General features: G+C 50.3%; 1 protein-coding gene across 3 annotated transcripts in view; it reads left to right on the plus strand.

Moving 5' to 3' along the window:
* Positions 1-19056, plus strand: part of NFIC (nuclear factor I C) — a 55624-nt gene that overhangs the window by 23311 nt on the left and 13257 nt on the right. For all 3 annotated transcript variants that reach the window (XM_090289290.1, XM_090289292.1, XM_090289291.1), the window contains exons 3-6: positions 11867-11938; positions 15377-15451; positions 16162-16285; positions 16919-17043. In XM_090289290.1, the coding sequence (XP_090145416.1) occupies positions 11867-11938; positions 15377-15451; positions 16162-16285; positions 16919-17043 (396 nt within the window). The remainder of the gene's footprint in view (positions 1-11866; positions 11939-15376; positions 15452-16161; positions 16286-16918; positions 17044-19056) is intronic.

Genomic DNA, 19056 nt, shown 5'->3' on the forward strand with positions numbered 1-19056 from the left:
AGGCCAGCGCGCAATCCACTGAGCCACACCAGCCAGGCTCGAAAGATTATTTCTGCTGATTGTCACAGGACCAAGGGGGCGGGAGATGGTCAATCCTTAAGTTACATTTCACACCTTGCCCTGGGATTGTGAAAAATCCCTTGTGTCACCATTGGTTGGCGTCTTCATCCCCCTAAACCTGGTCTTTCCCTCCGACTATCCCCCACTTTTTACATCGTTCCTCAGATTCCTTTGTCTGACAAGCATTTATTTTGCATATATTGTATGCCAGCCCATATTGGGATAAACCCAATTATTTGTTCAGTGAACATGATTGGGTGCCTACTGTATGCCAGGCTCTGCTGAAATAATCACACTCGTCTCCAAGCATCTGTGGCGTGCCAGCTATGTGCAAGCATTTACTGAGCACTAACTATGCCAGGCTCCAGAAAGAGAGGGCATGCGGGGAGGGTCTCCACTATCCCCTCTCCCTTCAGGTTTGGGCCCTCTAGTGTTCAACCTCTTTCTGCATTTGAGAAAGCTGGTTAAAAATGTGGGCACTGGAACCACAACAACTGGGCTCCAATCAGTTGGTCCACCTTCTGCCCCTTCAGCCCCTGACCCTTAATTTTCCCCTCTGTAAAATGAAGCATCCAACCATCTTACGTGTGTTCAGTTCAGCATCTACTTTCTGCAGAAAGGGAAATTGAGGCATGGAGAGGGACCACCATGTATCTGTTCCCCTTGCCTCCTCAAGCAAAACTGAGATGGGGTTCCTTTCTACTGACCCCACTCCAAGGCTAGGCCCAGAGGAAGGCAGGGCTTGTCTGAGGCCACACCGTTTGGGGCTGACTCTGCCCCTACCCCTGGAGCCCTCCCCTTGGTGCCTGCCTCCCTTGACCAGGCTGCCAGCCTTGGAGTTCCAACTCTCCTGGGCCGTTGGGTCAGTGAACAGCCACAGAAACATCAGAAGGAAGGGGAAGCCGGGAGCCCCCCCCCCCCCCCCCGCACCCATACTTGGCAGAGGTTGTTCCTTGGCGCTTCCGCCCGCTTTGTCCACCATGTGGCCACAAATGGCTTCCGGGGCTGGCCTTTCCCCCTGCTGTGGGCCTGCACATATGTGTTCAGCCTGTGGGCACATGTGGCTCCCGGAGTTCCTCCCTAGGCTTGCCCGTCTCCCCCTCAGCAGCCGCTGAACCAGGCAGGCCTGCCAGGGAGGCGGGAGGAGGCCTTGGCTTAGCTGCTGGAGAAGCCAAGAATTTGCTCCAAATGTAAACAGCGAGTTATTTTAAGTCAGGCCCCCTCCTGGGGGGGGGGGGGCGGTGTTGACACATTTGACATTGGTGGGGGCCAGGGTGCCTGAGTGGATATTTTTAACCTTGTTTTCCACATCCTTGGTGCCACACGGAGTTTGGTTTGCACCTAGTGGCAGTGACTGCAGACCCGAGCAGGGGTGCCGGGCGGCCGAGCTGGCAGCGGGGATGCGCCACCAGGCTGCCTGGCACGGCCCCCGCCCTGCTGGCACACGCGTGTTTAACCCCTGAGAGGCCACACAGGAAGCTGGAGGAGGGGGAGGCAAGAGAGTTGGGCGGTATGCAGGGAGACCCCCCCACTCTCCCCACTCTCCCCACCCCAGAGGGGTGGGCCTGGCGCTCCATGCCTGTGCCAGCCGCTCCTCCTGCGCGCACAAAATGGCCGCCAAGGCCAGGAGAAGCGTCTGGAACGCGGGGGAGGAGAGTTGAGAAAATGGCCGCCGAGCAGTGATGTCATAGGGTAGTGAAGCCGCCAAAAGTGGCCGGGATGGGACCAGTCCATGCCTGCAGGCCTCAGAGTGGGCCCAGCGGCCTACAGGGACCTACCCACTGGCTTCTCAGGCCGGACATCTCAAAACAACCTTTGCAAAGGTTCCTTTGGAGCCCCCCAGACACCCCAAGTCCCGCGGAGTGCCGCCAGTTGGCACAGCCCAAGCCCAGCGCTTGGGGACTCTGGGGGCTGTGAATAACCATTACCCTGACCCGCTGGTCAGAGCTGTCCATGAGCACCCGTCGGGGACCGCAGCCAGGCCAAGGAGCAGGCGGGGGCTCGAGCCTGCGGGGTGGGAAGAAAAAAGAAACTTTTCTTTGAAAGTGACTCCCGAGCAGGTTGGCTCCGGCCCAGGCGGGGCCGCAGGCAGGGGAGAGGGAGATGGAAAGTGTGGTCCAGACTTGAGGAACGTAGCCGGTCAGGAAGGACAAGGCGGGGGAGGCCCTGGTGGAGGCCCATGTCCAGGAGGTCACCTCGGCCACGCCCTTTTGCCTCTTGGGTTCAACACTTCTTGTCCAGATTTCCCAGATCATTCCCTAGGGGCAGACTGGTGCCATGAACGTCTAGCATCTGGCTTTTTTCCTTTGATTTGTCCAAACAGACTGTGGAGAAAGGCTGCAGACAGGGGGGTGGGGGGGTTGCCTTTGCACTAAGACGCCAAGACGTTCAGGCTCAAAGAGGGAAAGGACTTTTGCTGAGGTCACACACCACTGGGGATACAGCCAGTGTTATTCTTGCTGCCCTTCGAGGCCTGAGCTGTTGAGCTTCCGGGGGCAGAATGGGGTGTCTCCAGGAAATTCCTTGATGTGCAGGGCAACTTTGGTTCTGGTCCACCTGCCACACTGCCAGGAAAGTCCAAGTTCAGTCTAGTTCAAGCCATTCATGCTGTGGCTCAACCCCTGGCCCTCCTCAGGGGTTGGGAGGAACCCCATGGCTGTGAACCTCATGTAGCAGCACTCTGTGTTTTGTTCATTGCTGTGTCCCTAGAGCCTCGGACAGGGCCTGGTGCACAGTAGGCACTCAATACATGTTGAATGAAAGAATCACAGTTTCCCCTTATGCTTGGTTTTGCACAGACACTAGAATTGGTTGGGGGTGGAGGCTCTGGGACACAAAGCAGCTTGTAACATAACTGGACATACACAGACTCTGTTGTCACATTACTTGGGAGGAGCATGAGGAGGTAAATTACTGAACTTCCCCAATGTCAGGCTCAGATCCAGTGCCGGTCCTGTAGACGCATAAACCATGTTTGAGCAGACACCTGAATAAGTGAGGGAGTGAGCCAGGCAGACATTTGCAGGAAAGGTATTCCAGCACGTGCAAAGGCCCTGGGGCAGGACTGTGCCTGGCATGTTGTAGGAACAGTGAAGAGGCCTGTGTGTTGGAGCAGAGTGAGTGAGGGGCGAGAGGGAGGTAGTGAGGGCAGGGAGAGGACAGGGGCAGGTCATGCAGGGCCATGTGGGCCATGGGAGTGGTTTGGACATTCATATAATTATAGACCCAGACTCAGTCCAATGTGATTGGGGGGGGGGGTGGCTAGGACAAAGGTTTAGACAAGGGGCTAGGGGAGGGTGTTCCAGAAAATATGTTAAAGTGGACTGGGAAAGGCAGCTAGAGTTTGCCTGAGAGGGAGAGGAGCAGGGAACGTGCCTGGGAGGAGCATGGTGAGGGGACGAAGGCCAGGGTCGCGTGTACAGCAGGGCCTTCCAGGACAAAGAAAGTTGAACCTTACCCGGCTAATGTTTAAAAATGACTGGTGACACTGGGAGCTGGGAATTCCAGGGCCTGGCTTTGGTTCTCTCTCTAGCTGGCTGGTGTTAGGAGGCAGACGTGGCAGCCCAGCAAAGCCAGCTACATTTGGAAGGACACAAAAGTTGGAAAATAAACCAGGTGAGCTCACCGTGGCAGCCGATGGGAATGCTAGGCTCTCCCATATCCTGCCAGGTTTTAAATAAGTGTAATTATGGTTTCAGCAAGTCCTGTCCTTCCTACATCCCAAAGATTAAATAAATATGACCCCTCAGTCCATCCTCAGGCCATCACCCTGGGCCAGGCTGTTATGCCAGCTGGGACACCTGCCCACGCCTCCTCCCTGCGCTCCCAGCACCCAAGAGTGCAGAATTCACTCAACAGTCAGAGACTGTGTATGTATGTGTATATTTTGGTAAAATATATATAACATAAAATTCACCAGCTTAACCACTTGCAAGTGTACAGTTCAGTGACATTAAGTACATTCACATTGTTGTGCTACCATCCCCATCATACGTCCTTAGAGCTTTCTCATCTTCCCAAATTGACACTGTCTCCATTAAACACTAACTCCCCATCCCCAACCCCTAGCCCCTGGCACCTACATCTGCTTTCTGTCTCTGTGGATATGGCTCTTCTAAGGACTTCATAGAAGTGGAGTCATACTATAGTCACCCTTTTGTGTCTGGCTCATGCCACTGAGCCTAATGTCCTCAAGGTCCATCCACATTGTAGCAGGTGTCACAATGTCCTTATTTTTTAAGGCTGAACCATATTCCATTGTCTGGATGAACCACATTGTGTTTGCCCATTCATCCATCGACGGATGCTTGGGTTGTTTCCATCTTTTGGCTGTTGTGAATATGCTGCTATGAGCACAAATGTGGAGATATCTGTTTCAGTCCCTGACTTCAATTCTTTGGAGTATGTACACAGGAGTTGAGTCATAGAGAAATTTTATGTTTAACTTTCTGAGTAACCTCCAAGCTGTCTTCCACAGTGGCTGCACCATTTTGCATTACTATCAATGGCACATGAGGGTTCCACTTTGTCCACATCTTCATGGCCAAACATTTTAAAATGTAACATGGATTGAGTCATCTTGCTTGAGAGTAACACCCAAGCTTCTCACGGAAGCCCATGTGGCCCTGAGTGGTCCAACTTCTCTCCCCTTTGATCCCCTTTGCTTACCATGTTTGAGCCACATGGTCTGGCTGTTCAAACATCTCATGTTTATTCCTGCCCCAGGACCTTTGCACTTGCTGCGCCATCTGCCCCAGCTCTCCCCATGGCCGGCTCCTTTCCATTCCTAAGTCCTCAATGCTAATGTCACCTCCTTGGAGAGGTTTTGCCTGACTTCTTTTTTGAAAGTCTCACCCAGAACCACTCTCTGTCCCCTCACCCAGTTTTATTGCTTCTGTAGAACCACATGAAATTATCTCAGCCTTCTTCTGTTTGTTCTTTTCCTGTCTGTCTCTCCTCCCTTGGCTCTCTGCCATTTCCCCAATGCCCGGCAAGTAGTAGGTCATCAGTAAACATCTGTGACATGAGTGCCGGGTGACACGCTGATCTCCCGGTTTTGAACCGTAGACGTTTTAGCCACCAGGATGAAAGGAGTTGTCAGGTGCAAAGGGGGTGGGTGCCCCAGGGCAGGAAGGACAGCACTGGAGGCCACCACAGCACTTTTGTCATGGACTGGGACAGGCCAAATTTGGGCTCATGGCCACGGACAGGAAAGAACAGTTTGTACACTCTTGTCAATGGGATCCAGGTTACATTTCTATTGTCTCCATGATCATGTGTTTGTTTGAGCAAAAGGCTACAAGGGGTGGTGACATTCCAGCTGCACATGAACACCCCATGGACCTGGGAAGCAGAGAGAACTGGTCCCCAGCCAAACGAGGTCCTTGGTCACTTGAAATACAGCTGCTGTTGAGGACTAGACTCTCACTTATACTAGCATGAATGTGGTTAGCTATGCTTCATGTGTGGTGCCAAAGGGCCTTGTGTGTCTCTGAGGAGATCTTTGAAGAAGGTCCCAGAATGAGGGGAGAGTGTGAACCATGTAGATAATGAGGGAACAGTGTTTCACACAGGGAACAGCTCATGCAAACGTCCTCAGGGAGGACTGTGGCAGGCATGTGAAGGACAGCGAGGAGGCCTGTGTGACTGGAGCAGAGTGTGCGAGGGGGAGAGAGGAAAGAGGCGAGGGCAGGTTGGGATGGGGCAGGTCATATAGGGCCTGTGGGCCACAGGGAGAACCTGGGCTCTTACCCTGAGGGAGGTGGGAGCCCTGAAAGGTTGTGGGCAGAGGAGAGACAAAGTTCATTTAACTTATGAGTTTGGCAAAATGCTCTCAGCAAAACAGTTTTTATCCCCTTCTCTTTGATTGGCCCTTCCCTTCCCTGAGCTCTAAAAACCTCAAACCCATAAAGACAGGAAACAATTGAGAATGCCCACTTTACAGATGTGGAAAACCAAGGCTCAGAAGGAGAGAGACATGAGTAGTCCAAGGCCCCACGGCAGGCAGGCTGTGCCAGAGCTGGGACTCAACCCCAGGTTTGGGGGCACGGCTGTAGCTTTAAGAAGATGCCCAAGTTCAGATGAATTTGGGACTTGCTGCCTCTTCTTCAACATCCCAGTGCATTTTACAGGCTCTGAAAGTCCCACACATGCCTTTCGACCATAGAACCCCGTGCTCAGGTAATGTTTATTCACATCTCTGGGCTCCCCCATAGGGATTCTCCAGCTCAACTGCTAACAGCATGAACTTTGGTTGACCAGCTTCCACAGTCCTGCTTTAGTTTTTACAGTGTGTCCATCCACATTTTCCTCATATTGTTGAGAATACATTCTGAGCAGCCCCAGGAGCGAAACTGAACAAGCTGGACTGCAGAAAACGGATTTGGGGTGGGGATGAGGTTCGACAAGGTCAGGAGAAGACTCACAAACAAGCAATGTTAAAGTTCAATACAATGTTCATTTTTATGTTTTTAAGAGATGAGCAGATAGAACCAGGTCTATATATCTGGTTTTTTTGTTTGTTTGTTTGTTTGTTTGTTTTTGTTGTGTGGCCATGGATAACTTACTTACCCTCTCTGGGTAAACCAGGATTGTCAGTCTCAATCAAGGACTGCTGCAGGGTGCATCAGTTTCCTCATCTGAAAAATGGACATGATAATCACATGTCTGTCCTGGGGGAGTTTTGAAGATTAAATGAGTCAATGGAGGCGAAACTTGCAGCCTCACATAGTCAAAGGAATGACTCACTAAGTGTTAACTATTGGTACCATCTGAAAAGGAGTGACCTTGTCAACTTTCCCAGGAGCCAGCCTCAGCCTCTCATGCACCAGGGGCTGCCATTTGCATCTCAGGGTTGTGTGACCTCCTTTGCACTTGGCAAGGCCTGGAATTATCCTCCTAGTTAACATGATTGTTCGTCACCTGTTGTTCCCCCCATTAGGAGGTCAGTACCAGGAGGGCAGGGATTTTCGTCCATCTTGGTCATTGCTGTGTCCTCCAAGCATTTGGCACCCAGGAGGCACTGAGTGATCAAAGGAGAGAAGTAATTGGTAGTAGAGTTGAGCTCCAATTTATGGATGAGGAAACGGAGGCTCATAAACATTGAAGAACTTGCCTAAGAACACACAGTAAAGGGTCACATAGAGAATACAGTATTTTAGACCAGGAAGGTCACACAGTTTCTGTCACATATTCTTTTCTTCTTTTTGCAACCCTTTAAAAATGTACATAACCTTTTTTTATATTATTATTGCCTCCCCATAAAGAGCCTTTTTAGACATTTTTTCCCTAATCACTTCACCCCATAAAATTTTAATATCACTGGTATATTATATACCTATTTCTATACTGTGTATCTATATATTGTTTTATTCATAAAAAGAGCAAAATTCTTTAGCCCCTTTATCACCCTGCCAAGAACCAATTTTTGCCCCCACTGCTGAAATTTGGGCCAGGTCATTCTTGGCAGGGGGCCATCCTGGACACTGGGGTGTTGTAAAGCAACCCTGACCCCTGCCCACTTGATGCCAGGGCTATCCCCAGTGAGACAAGCACAGATGTCCTCAGACATCATCCTGGGGGGTAGAATCATCCCAGTTAAGAACCTCTGTGCTAGGCAGACAACTTCTAATTGACATCAGCTTTGGGAAGTAGACTCTCTGAGCTGGGTCTTAGTTTACCAATGTCATCAGCTGGGTGGATTTAATCAGATGATGCCATGAAGCTCTTAACACAGTGAGAACTCAGCAACTGAAAGTTGCGCACTTGGAGGCTGGGACATCTTGAGGCATTGGACACTAGCCGGCCTTTAGACGTTATCTACTGTGGGCACATCTCTTTAGGCTGAAGGAAGATCCATTATAGGATTGGATGTCTGAGTACATGGGAGGAGGAATTAGCAGTGCCATTTTTTCCTTATTTTTCACGGAACACCCAGAGAATTCCAGTAGAACTTTCAGTGATGATCGCAGTGTTGAGTACTGTCCATATATGGCTATTATTGAAAGGTGACCAGTGCAACTGATGTCCTGAAAATTTAATTTAATTCCAATTCAGCTCACTTAAATGCAAAGTGGCATGTGGCTAGTGGCTCCCATACTAGACAGCTCTAGAAGCTGGGGAGTTTTCAGGAGCCAAATGACAGGCAAGTGGTCAGCAGGTGGATGAGAAATATTGAAATTTTAGAGATGATTAAAAATAAGATGGCATAATAAAAAAGAAGGGAATTCTGATACAGGCTACAACATAGATGGGCCTGAGGACATGATGCTCAGTGAAATAAGCCAGTTACGGAAAGACAGATACTGTGTGATCCCATTCATAGGAGGTCCCTAGAGGAGTCAGATCCATAGAGACAGAAGGTAGATGGTGGGTGCCAAGGGCTAAGGGAGGGGGTTGGGGAGTTAGTGTTTAATGGGGGCAGAGTTTCAGTTTGGGAAAAAGAGAAAGTTCTGGAGATGGATGGTGGGAATGGTTTGCACAAAGCCTGTGAATGTATGCAATGCCACTGAGCTGTGTACTTAGAAATGGTTAGACAGTAAATGTTATGTTATATATTGAACCACAGTCTAAAAAGTAAATTTTAAAAAGTTCAAATGAGGTGGGGGGTGGAGGTGGAAAGGGTATAAGGGGGATAAATGGCAATGGAACAAGTACAATAAAATAATTCCTTAGTGAAAAATGAAATGAAATTTTAAAAATTTAATGAGATGGCATATAAGTACAGCATCATATTATTTAGCAACCATGCTTATTTAAATTAAAAAATATTTCCTAGGACTATGGAAAAGGAAGAGATTTTCTTCAACCCAATAAAGGAATCTATAGAAACTCACAGCTGTCATACTTAGTAGTGACAGATTGAATGAGTTCCCTAAGATCAGAAGCAAGGCAAGGACATGTGCTCCCTTCACTTCTCTTTAACATTGCTCTCGAAATCCTAGCCAGTACAATAAGGCAAGAAAAGGAAATGAGAGGTGTACAGATTGGAAAAGAAGAAATAAAACTGTTCCCATTTTAATCGCAAAGGACATGATGGTCTACATAAAAAATTCCAGGGAAGCTAAAAAAAAAAAAAACCACCAAAAAGCTCTTAGAACTAAGAAGTAAGAAGTCCAGATTGCAAAATACAAGTTTAATACACAAAACCAATCACATTTCTAAATGCTAGCAGTGAACAATTATAAACAAATTAAATTAAAAACACAATATCGTTTATAATCTGTCCCCAAACTTACCATGTATTGATTGTCACTTTGGTGGCAACTCTTTACACTCAATATTAGCTAACTAGGAGACTCAACAAACCCTGGGAGGTAGGATTTATTATCTTCCCATTTTATAGATAAGGAAACTAAGGCTCAGAGAGGCAGTTGTGGCCGGCCTGAGGACACAGTGAATAAACAATGAGAAAAGGACTTCAGCTAGAACCAGCCATAGCCTAGTGCAGTTGCTTTTAATGGATACAAAGCAACCAAGGCACAAACAACAGTAATAAGGTCCCTCCTCCAGTTGGTGAGGTACTTACTGCACACCAGCCTTTGTTTCAGGCACTTTATTGCATGCATTACCACCTTTTCCCCGATGAGCAGCCTTCTGGAGAGGTGCTGTGCCCATTTCACAGATGAAGAGAGAGAGGCAGAGAGAGAAATGAGGCATTGCATCTGAGGCCCTTGGCCATGTCTGCCTGGTTCCAGAGCCACAAGCACAGAGGCAGTGCTCCCAGAACATCTCCTCTTCCCCAGTACCAGCCAGGCACTCCTGCCTGCTTAGTCCATGTAGGCACCAGTTCCAGAAGAGGGTCCTGTGCCCGAGGCCCGGAGCCCAACAGATGATTGCCTGGGCTGGGCACTTCCCAACAGACTGGCCACCGTGCCCAGCTGTGGGGCCATCCAAGCGGGACTGGCCAGCTCTGAGGGGCTGCTGGCTGCCCAACCTTGGAGTAGTCACAGGGCTCAGGGCCGAGCCGGGCACACTCCCCTCGGTTGTTGCCCAGTCATGTCCAGCCCAGTCGGCCACGACTGGGGCTGCAAAGCCAAGTCAGGAAGGGGCTGCCCCCATCCCACTCCTGGATGGGAAACTGAGGCACAGGGTCTTGCACAGGCCCTACTCCTGTGCTGTTTATGGTACCCTCACTCTTAGCAGCCAGTAGGTAGGTGTGCAACACACAATGTGTGCAAAGCCACTAGCACCGTGCCAGGCAAACAGTGAGGGCTCGTGACTGTTTTAGGAAGTAGCATCATTATTATTATCTCCATGACAACACTGAGGGAACTGAGGCCCCAGAGGGGAAGTGACCTCCCCACAACCACACCTCCTTTGAGACTCCCAGACGATGGGAACTCAGGCATCTGATCCCAGAAGCCAGATAGCTCACGCATGCGCAGTGCTGGTTGTCTGGCTGCCTGCCCAGACAAATGAACGAAATACAGTTGACCCTTGAACAACATGGGTTTGAACAGCACAGATCCACTAATACACAGATTTTTTTCAGTAAATACTGTAAACATATTTTCTCTTCCTTATGCTTTTTGAATAACCTTTCCTTTTCTCTAGCTTACTTTATTGTAAGAATACAGTATAGAATACATATAACATACGAAATATGTGTTAGACTGTGTATGTTATCAGTAGTCAACAGTAGACTATTCAGTTTTTGGAGGATTTTTAACAGCACTTCTAACCTCCACGTTGTTCAAGGTTCAACTGTGACCCTCATAGCACAAGTGGCATGGAGTGGGGACCTTTTCATCATTCTAATCTTGTTTTCCTTGCTTATAAAATGGATACAATAATAGTGCTAGTTTGTGGCTATCTTAAGGATTTAGGGGAACATATGAAATGGGAACAGTGAAGTGCTACATCTGTGGTCATCTTGGGAGTTAAAAATAACAATAATAATAATAATGTGATGTATATTACCATGTGTATGCCCAAGCACTTCATATGCATTATCTCCTTGACACTTCCTGGCAACCCCCTCGAGCCTGGGTGTTGCTCACACCCATTTGAAAGAAGAGAAAACTGCAACTCAGAACAGTTAAGTGACTTGCCTAAGGTCACACAGCGATTACTTTAGGCTCTGGGGTATGGCATGGTCAGTGTGGGGGTACGATTCTCTCCTCTGGTATTTGATGGTGATTTTCACCACCTTTCTGTTTGATCTGAGAGACAAAATGTGTGGGTCCTGGGTTCCATCTGGCTGGGCTTGGCCAAGTGCCCCCTCAGCCTGGTCCTGGGTGGATGTGGGGGCTGCAGAGGGAACTGGCGTGATCACTCTCCATCCAGGCCCCTGGAGCCAATAAAAGCTGAGCTCAGCGTCTGTCTGCTACAATCACCTGCCAAGGAGCCTGATTATTTTTAGATTAGATGGATGGATGGTGCTGGGGCAGAAGGGAGCCCTCAAGCCAGGTGGGTGGGTGGGTGGGAATTGCAGCTATAGAGGGACACCCCTTGGCCCCTTTTCTGGAGGCCCTGAATGGGACCCCAAGACCAAGGGCTGAGTTCTCAGGACTTCAAGGGCAGAGGCCGAAGGGAGAGGGTCCAAGGGCTCAAGGACTCATCACTCTGGCCCTCAGTTTCCCCATCTGTAAGATGGGCATGATAGCTTCTACCTCCTAGGGCTAAAGCAGGATTAAATGAGCTACCCTATTTCACAGGTACATGTGAGCCCTTGGTGCCTGTGCTGATGTCTGCAGGTGCCTGGCCAGACATCCATGACCTTCTAGGGTAGCAGCCAAGGGATGGCACCAAGCAGAGACCCCAGAGCTTGACATGCTGTGTTACCAACTCCTTCCTCTCTTTGCAGACGTGGAGCAGAGCGGCAGTCCCCGGGCCGGGATGGGCTCCGACCAGGAGGACAGCAAGCCCATCACGCTGGGTGAGTCTGGGGGATGTGAGGTGTAGAGGGCAAGGCCCTGTCCCCATCTTTTCTTGGGAAATCATTGCCTGAGCACCCCCATCGTGTGCTGTGGCTTTGTGCGTGTGCCTCGCACACATGAGTGGTTCGTTCTCACAGCTATGCTATGGGGTAGCTGCTGTGTCCCATTTTGCCGATGAGGAAACTGAGGCTCAGACAGGTCGAAGGTACTCACCCCACAAGCAATGCCCTCTAGAGAGCCCTGCAGTCCCATGGGACATTTAACAATAAGTAGGACAAGTCTGTTCTATTTTGGGAGGTGGAAAGTGGGAGAATTTGCATGAAGCAAGGGCTGGGAGCAGAGCCCCAAAGAATGGGGAGGATTTGGAAGCTGCTTCTTCCCTGCCTTCACCCCTATCTGAACCCTACAGTCAGTCCTCCTTAAAGTGACCAGGGGGCACCTGTGAACACCTGAGGTAGGTCCCACCACTCTCCCGCCCACAGTCCGCCAAGAGCTCCCGCCTTCAGGTGGGGGGTGAGCCCAAGTCCTTCCCACAAGGCCCTGCACAACCTGTCCCCCACCCTGTCCTCCCTGCTCTCCCCTTCTCTCCCCCTCACTCACTCTGCTCCAGCTACAATGGGCTCCTCCTTGTTCCTCCAACAGGCCAGGCATGGTTCTGATTCGGGACCTTTGCATGTGCTGTGACCTCTGCCTGCACAGCCATCTGCTGTCTCTCTCTCCAGATCTCCCAGGTCTCAGCTCAGTTGCACCCCTCTCAGAGAGATCTTCCCTGAGCCACTCAGCTCAAGCAGCCTCAGCCACTCTGGATGGATCACTACCTTCTGTTTTATATTTCCTTCAGAGAAAGTTAGTGATTGCATATGTGTTTGCTTATCTCCTCTAATGGAACATATCCTCCTTAAAGGCAGAGGTTTTTGTGTATTTTGATTACTATTGTGTTCTCAGTGACTAGAATAGGACCTAGTGCACAATAGGTGCTCAATAAATATTTGTAGAGAGAAAGAAGGAAGGGAAGCATGAAGCTGAGAGAAAAAGAGAAACTAGAGAGGTGGTACATCAGGGACAAGAAAGGAGAACTGGAAAGGAAGGAAAGGAGGAAGGGAGGAAGGAACAGCTAGTGTGTGAGGGCATCCTGTTGGATGGACTGTCACAGCCATGCCCAGGGAGGCCTGGCTGGTTCCAGGAGGTTCACAGGCCCTTAGGCCACTCCTCACTGGTCATCTATGACCAGAGTCCTCCTTGGCTTCCTCCCTTTAAGCCAGATGTTCAAGGAAGGCAGGGGGCAGGGGGGGACAGCTGCACAGGGTTGGCCTGGTCCCTTGGGGAGCTCCAGTGTCTGGTGGAGGAAATCACTTCCTCCCTGCCCCGCCAGGGAGTCCCCTGGAGATGGAGCTGGGCGAGTGCTGCACAAACAGGAAACACCGGCGGTGGGGAGGGCAGAGGGGTGTGCTGACACCAGCTGGCCAGTTGGGTCAGCAGGAAGCAGCCATGGCCACTTGCTCTGGATACTAGGGGTCCACCGCCCTGTCCTCCCTGGGACGTTGTGGCCCTGAGTCTCCCAGCATGAGCCTGGGGAGACAGTAAATGCTCAATAAGTGGTGAGCACAAAGCTTGTAACCAGGAAGACTGGGGTTCCTGGACTGTCCAGGGTGTCCTGCAGCTGGAGAAGTGAGCATCATGGTGAGCTCCCTGCAGCCAGTGCTGCCCCCTGTGGGGCATAAGAACTGCTCCCAGCACACACTACCGCCCAAGCCTTGAGATTCCTGCCTGCGTTCCCACCTCTCTCCTGACCACTTTCCCTGAAGCAGAGCTGAGAGCAGAGCTCTGAAGAATGGAAAGGATTTAGAAGCTTCTTCCACTCCAGCCCTGTTGGCCTCCAGCTTGCCAAGTGTGTTCCAATCCCAGGGGCTTTACACAGGCCATTTTTGCCACCAGGAACTTTGTGGCCCCCAGGGAGGTGGCGAAATATCACATTTATGATCATCCTAACCAGAGTAGCCAACACTCACAGGGCCATTACCCCGTGCCACATGCTGTCCTTGACACTTAACAAATTTTAACTCACGTATTCCTGCTATCCACTGGTGGTACCCTGAGGTCTTGGTAAAACGTTGCCCTTTCAGGGAGGCTTTCTCTGAGCTCTTTGTACAAGATATGTCCCTTCCCAGTAGGCTCCCCCAGCCCTGCCTGCCTTACCCCTGCCTGGCACATCTCTTGTTGGAGTTAGTGATATTTAAGTTTTATTTTAATTTTTTGTATTGTGATAAAATACACATAAGAAATTCTATCACTTTAACCATATTAAAATTTAAAATTCAATGGCATTAAGTACATCCACAATGTTGTGTGACCATCACCACTATGTAGTTCCAGAACATTCCATCACTCCAAAAGAAACCTCATTCCCCCTTAGCAGTCACTCCCCATCCCTTCCCTCAGCCCCTGGCAACCATGAACTGACTCTTTGGCTCTGGATTTGCCTGTTCTGGACATTTCACATAAATGTAATTACATCCTATGTGGCCTTTTGTATCTGGTGTCTCTCACTGAGCATCATGTGTTCAAGTTTCACCCATGTTGTAGCGAGTCAGTGCTTCACTCCTTCCATGGCTGAAAAATATTCCACTGCCTGGGTAGACCACATTGGATTTATCTATTCATCCATCAGTGCACACTGGGTTGTTTCCAGTTTGGGCTTTCATGAATCATGCTGCTGTGAACCATTTGTATACAAACCATCCCCAGAGAGGAGAGTCCTTCTTTCTTTGACCTTAGGTGGGAGTGGTTCTGGGGACCCAGGATTTTAATTGGTACCTGTGAACCCTCCCTTCAGCCTGTGGTTCTGAGCCTTTTTTCCAGGCTCTGGTCTAGGCACTGGGAATAAGGCATGGCCTAGGCAGAGACATCCCTGCCTTCGTGAAGTTCCCAGTCTGGAAGAAGGATACTAAATGGCAGCATTGCCTTGGGTGATGACTGATACAAGGAAAGCAAACCTGCCCCTCCTAGGTGTTTTGGTTCCTATCTCACAACTGCTCAGACAACAGGGCATACGTCCCCATTTTCAAAGTTAGGGAGCATGGAGGGGAGGGGATTTGCCCAGGATCACCACCAAGTGGATGAACCAGGATCTGGCCTCTGCTTCCAGCCTGCTGCAGCTTAGGAAGCCCCAAATGAAGGTAAAGCTGGAAACGGGGCCCACCTGAGGCCTCCCCGGAGAAGGGGAGACTGGCTGCAGATATTAAGAAAAGAACATCTGCTTCAGCTGTGTAAGGGCAGAGGGACTCCCCATCTGAGCGGAAGGGCTTAGCTTGATAGCCCCAACTGCAAGGGTGGAGGGGGTGACTGCCTAGGCTGGGTCCAGCCCCCCAAGTCTTGGTACTGCCGGGGTGTCAAGGAGGGAAACCAACCCACTGATGCCCATTCTCTCCCTGTTCCAGACACAACCGACTTCCAGGAGAGCTTCATCACCTCTGGCGTGTTCAGTGTCACCGAGCTCATCCAAGTGTCAAGGAGTGAGTGCCCCCACACACCTTGAGAGGGAAGGGGCTTGTTTGGGGGAGGGGTGTTAGAGAGTAGAAGGGGCTTCAGGATGGAGGCTCCAAGAGGGAAAGGATCTCAAGGACAGGGGAAGGGCTCAGGGAGGAGGATGCATTTCGACCCCTTGTTCTCTCCAGCCACCCTGTCGTCAAGCTAAGGTTTCTAGGAAGGGCAGTATCCAGGCCCTTCTCAGAGCCCAGGGTCAGGGTGACATGCTCCTCCCCAGGAAATAGACTCCAGATGCTGGGTGGAGGGTCTGAAAAACCTTCCCAGCATCCCTCCTTCCTGGACCTTCCCCCACCCCTGTCCCAGGAGGGAACCCCAGAAGGCTCCAACCCTCCATTTTGCTTCCTTTCCCCTTGCCTTCCCTATGAACCTATTAGATACTCACCCCACTTCCTCAGACACCCCCTTTTGAATCCCATCCCAGGGAGTTCTGCTTAACCCTGACCATTGTTTTCTTGTCCAGATCAGCCTCTGATGTGCTGGAAAACTTGGGCTCCACCTCTTGCTATGTCTCTGCCTCACAGCACGACCTTGGCCTCTCGTGATGGCCTTGGTCTTTTGATCCATTGAATAAAACCAGTTTTGGCCAAATTAGGAACCAGGCTCTCCCCACCCCTCCAGGGCAAATTGCAGCCCTGGACTCTGCTCCCTTCCTCATTCTCTCTGTCACCCTCTGCAGCACCAGTGGTGACTGGAACAGGACCCAACTTCTCCCTGGGGGAACTGCAGGGCCACCTGGCATATGACCTGAATCCAGCCAGCACCGGCATGAGAAGAACGCTACCCAGCACTTCCTCCAGTGGGTACGTGCCTGGATCCTCATCCTGGGGCATTTCATGACCCCTTGCCTACCGTCACCTGGCCTCAGCTGATTGATTCCTCTCCCTGGAACGCTTGTTTTCAGGGTCCACTTAGGAAACACGTACTCATCCTTCAAAACCAAGTCCCAAGTGCCTATTTCCCCAGCCCTGACTTCCCACTCTGGGCTTGAGTCCTGCAGGCCCAACCCTTGAGACTCCATGGGAATGAAGACACCAGGTTTTGCAGGCATGTGCTGTGTAATCAAGAGCTGGTCACATCTTGTTTGCCTCTGTTTCCTCATCTGTAAACCGGGATCATAATCCTACCCGTTGTTCTGAGGATTACAGTAGGCCAAGTGACCGGCCAGGCCTCAGGGCTTTAGTCAGCACTCTGCTAGCTTGCTGTGTGCTCTCAGCTGGGTCCCTCCCGGCCTCTGGCCCCAGGTGTTCAATCCAAGCAATCGGCAGGTTGAAACAGGTGTTTACAGAACTGGCTGAAAGTCTACGGTTCCCATGATGTCTCGCGAGAGCACCCTTCTGGCCCCGCCCTCTAAGGGTTGAAAGTTTCCAGAGCCCACCGCCTCCGCCCGCGTCTCCGTGGTAACTGGCCTACGCTCTTCTTCCCTCGCCCCTCAGGAGCAAGCGGCACAAATCGGGCTCGATGGAGGAAGACGTGGACACGAGCCCTGGAGGCGATTATTATACGTCGCCCAGCTCTCCCACGAGTAGCAGCCGAAACTGGACGGAAGACATGGAAGGAGGTGGGGCTGGTGGTGGGGGTGGAGCTGGTCTTCCGGTCGGGGTTACGCGGCCAGGACTACGTGTTCCGGCAGGCACTGCGTGCGCTCCACCGAGTGGGAAGCAGGCCTGGGTCTGTGAGGCCTCCTGGGAATTGTAGGCACGCGCTTGTGTGCGGTTGAAAGTAAAGTCCCGGCTCAAGTTTTCGCAGCTTTTGAGTTCCGCTCAGGCGGGGGAGGGTGGATTCTCTCCCTCCCCTGACTTTCCTGCCTTCTTCCCGTCAGGGGCAAATCTCTGTGAGGTTCCTGATTTATAGGACTGACTGTAGCGATTCCGGTCAACAGGGTACTTCTTCCTGTGGGGTCTGCCATAGACCTTATCTAGAGGTCCAGAGGTATTAGGATCAGTTCTCACTGGGGTCCTCCGTGACGTTTCTATATTTATGAGATTCCCATCTCCATGGGGTCTTCCCCCGTGTCATTTCAGTTCTGTAGGAGCCCCGTCTTTTTCTCATAGCGCTCTTTTCCAGGGGGATTTTGTTCTATTGCTCTTTTGTCTTATACAGGGTACTCTCCAGACTTTCTCGTGGGGTTCTGTTCTATAGTGTCAGCAGTTCCGAAGTGTCTCTTTTCTATTGAGCTCTAGCTCCTGGGCTCCTGGGGATTCTTTGTTTCCACATCGTCTCTCCAGGTGCTTTCTCCAAAGAGTTCGCTTCTCCACCACGGTTTTCATCTAAAGAATCTCTTTTACCTTAAGTTTCTTTCTAGCCTTCCGGCGTCTGTGACTCTAAAGAAATGGTGTGCAAAGTGGCCCACATTACATTGGGGCAGGCGTCCCTGTTACTTCTCAGATTATCAGCAGGTCTGTGCCCCGCAATTTTAGAAGCATCTCTCTATCCAATCCCTTATCCCTTATTAAGGGCTCAACCCCACGAGATAGCCTAAGGGTTATGAACAGAGACTCGAGTTCACCAGTCCTTACAGCTTCCTAATGACCCCATCTCTCTGACCCTCAGTTTGCCCATCTGTGAAATAAGTATGTTAATACCCGCAGTACCCACCTTATAGGACCGTTGTGGGGCTTAAGTGAATTAATACATCTGATGTCCCTTATACACGCCTGGCACATAAAGCACGCAGTAAACCTTAGGATTTGTTTTCTCCTCCCCTCCTCCTTTCTCTCCCCCTCTTTATACCTGTAGAGCCTGCTTTCTTATAAAGATATGTTTACACAAAGTGCCATATCTGCAGGATTCCTGAAAAGCAACTTTACAATGAAGAGGGCAGGTTCAGGCATCAGAGAGATTTGGGTTTGAATCCCAGCTCTGTCCTTGACTCATTGTGTGGGCTGTGTAACCTTGGGCAGGTAACAACTTATCTGAGCCTTGGTTTTCTCATTCCAAAATGGGAGTGATAAGATAACTCTTCTTTCAGAAAGTTGGAAGGAGGAAGTGGTAGGTTATACACAGAGCAACTGTATGGTGCAAGATAAGTACCCAGGAAGCAGGAGAGTTTATTGTTGCTCATATCTTTGTAAAATTCCCATCTCTCTGAATTGATTTGTAACACTTCTTGTTGTTACTTTTGAGGTCTCAAGGGTCCTCCTTCCACGGTGTGGGCTCCCAAAGCAACTACCTATTCTGGGACATCCTTTCTCTGTTTATTAGACTCCAATTTATGGGTCAAAGTGTCTCAATGGGCCTGTCTCTGTGGGTTCCCTGTTTCTGTCAGGTTTGTCTTTATAAAGACCCTGTATTCAGTAAGCTTGAAGTTTGATTGTGAAAAACAGAAACTCAAATGGACAATGCATTTCTCCTGCAAGAAATGTCCAGCCATCAGGAGCCCTGGCAAGTGTGATGTAAGGGAGCTCCTGCTTTATACTCTACTCAGTGAGGTTTTCATTTCCACCTAATGGTCCAAGACAATTGCTGGAGCTCCAGCCATCATGTCTGCATTCCAACCATGGGGAAAGAAGGAGGGTCAAGACCTGGCATGTCGTCCCCCTTTAAAAATAACTCTCAGAAGATGCACTTGCCA

The sequence above is a fragment of the Furipterus horrens genome, unplaced genomic scaffold, assembly GCF_987537825.1.
Source record: "Furipterus horrens unplaced genomic scaffold, mFurHor1.1.pri manual_scaffold_10, whole genome shotgun sequence".
In the NCBI taxonomy this organism is placed as follows: Eukaryota; Metazoa; Chordata; class Mammalia; order Chiroptera; family Furipteridae; genus Furipterus; species Furipterus horrens.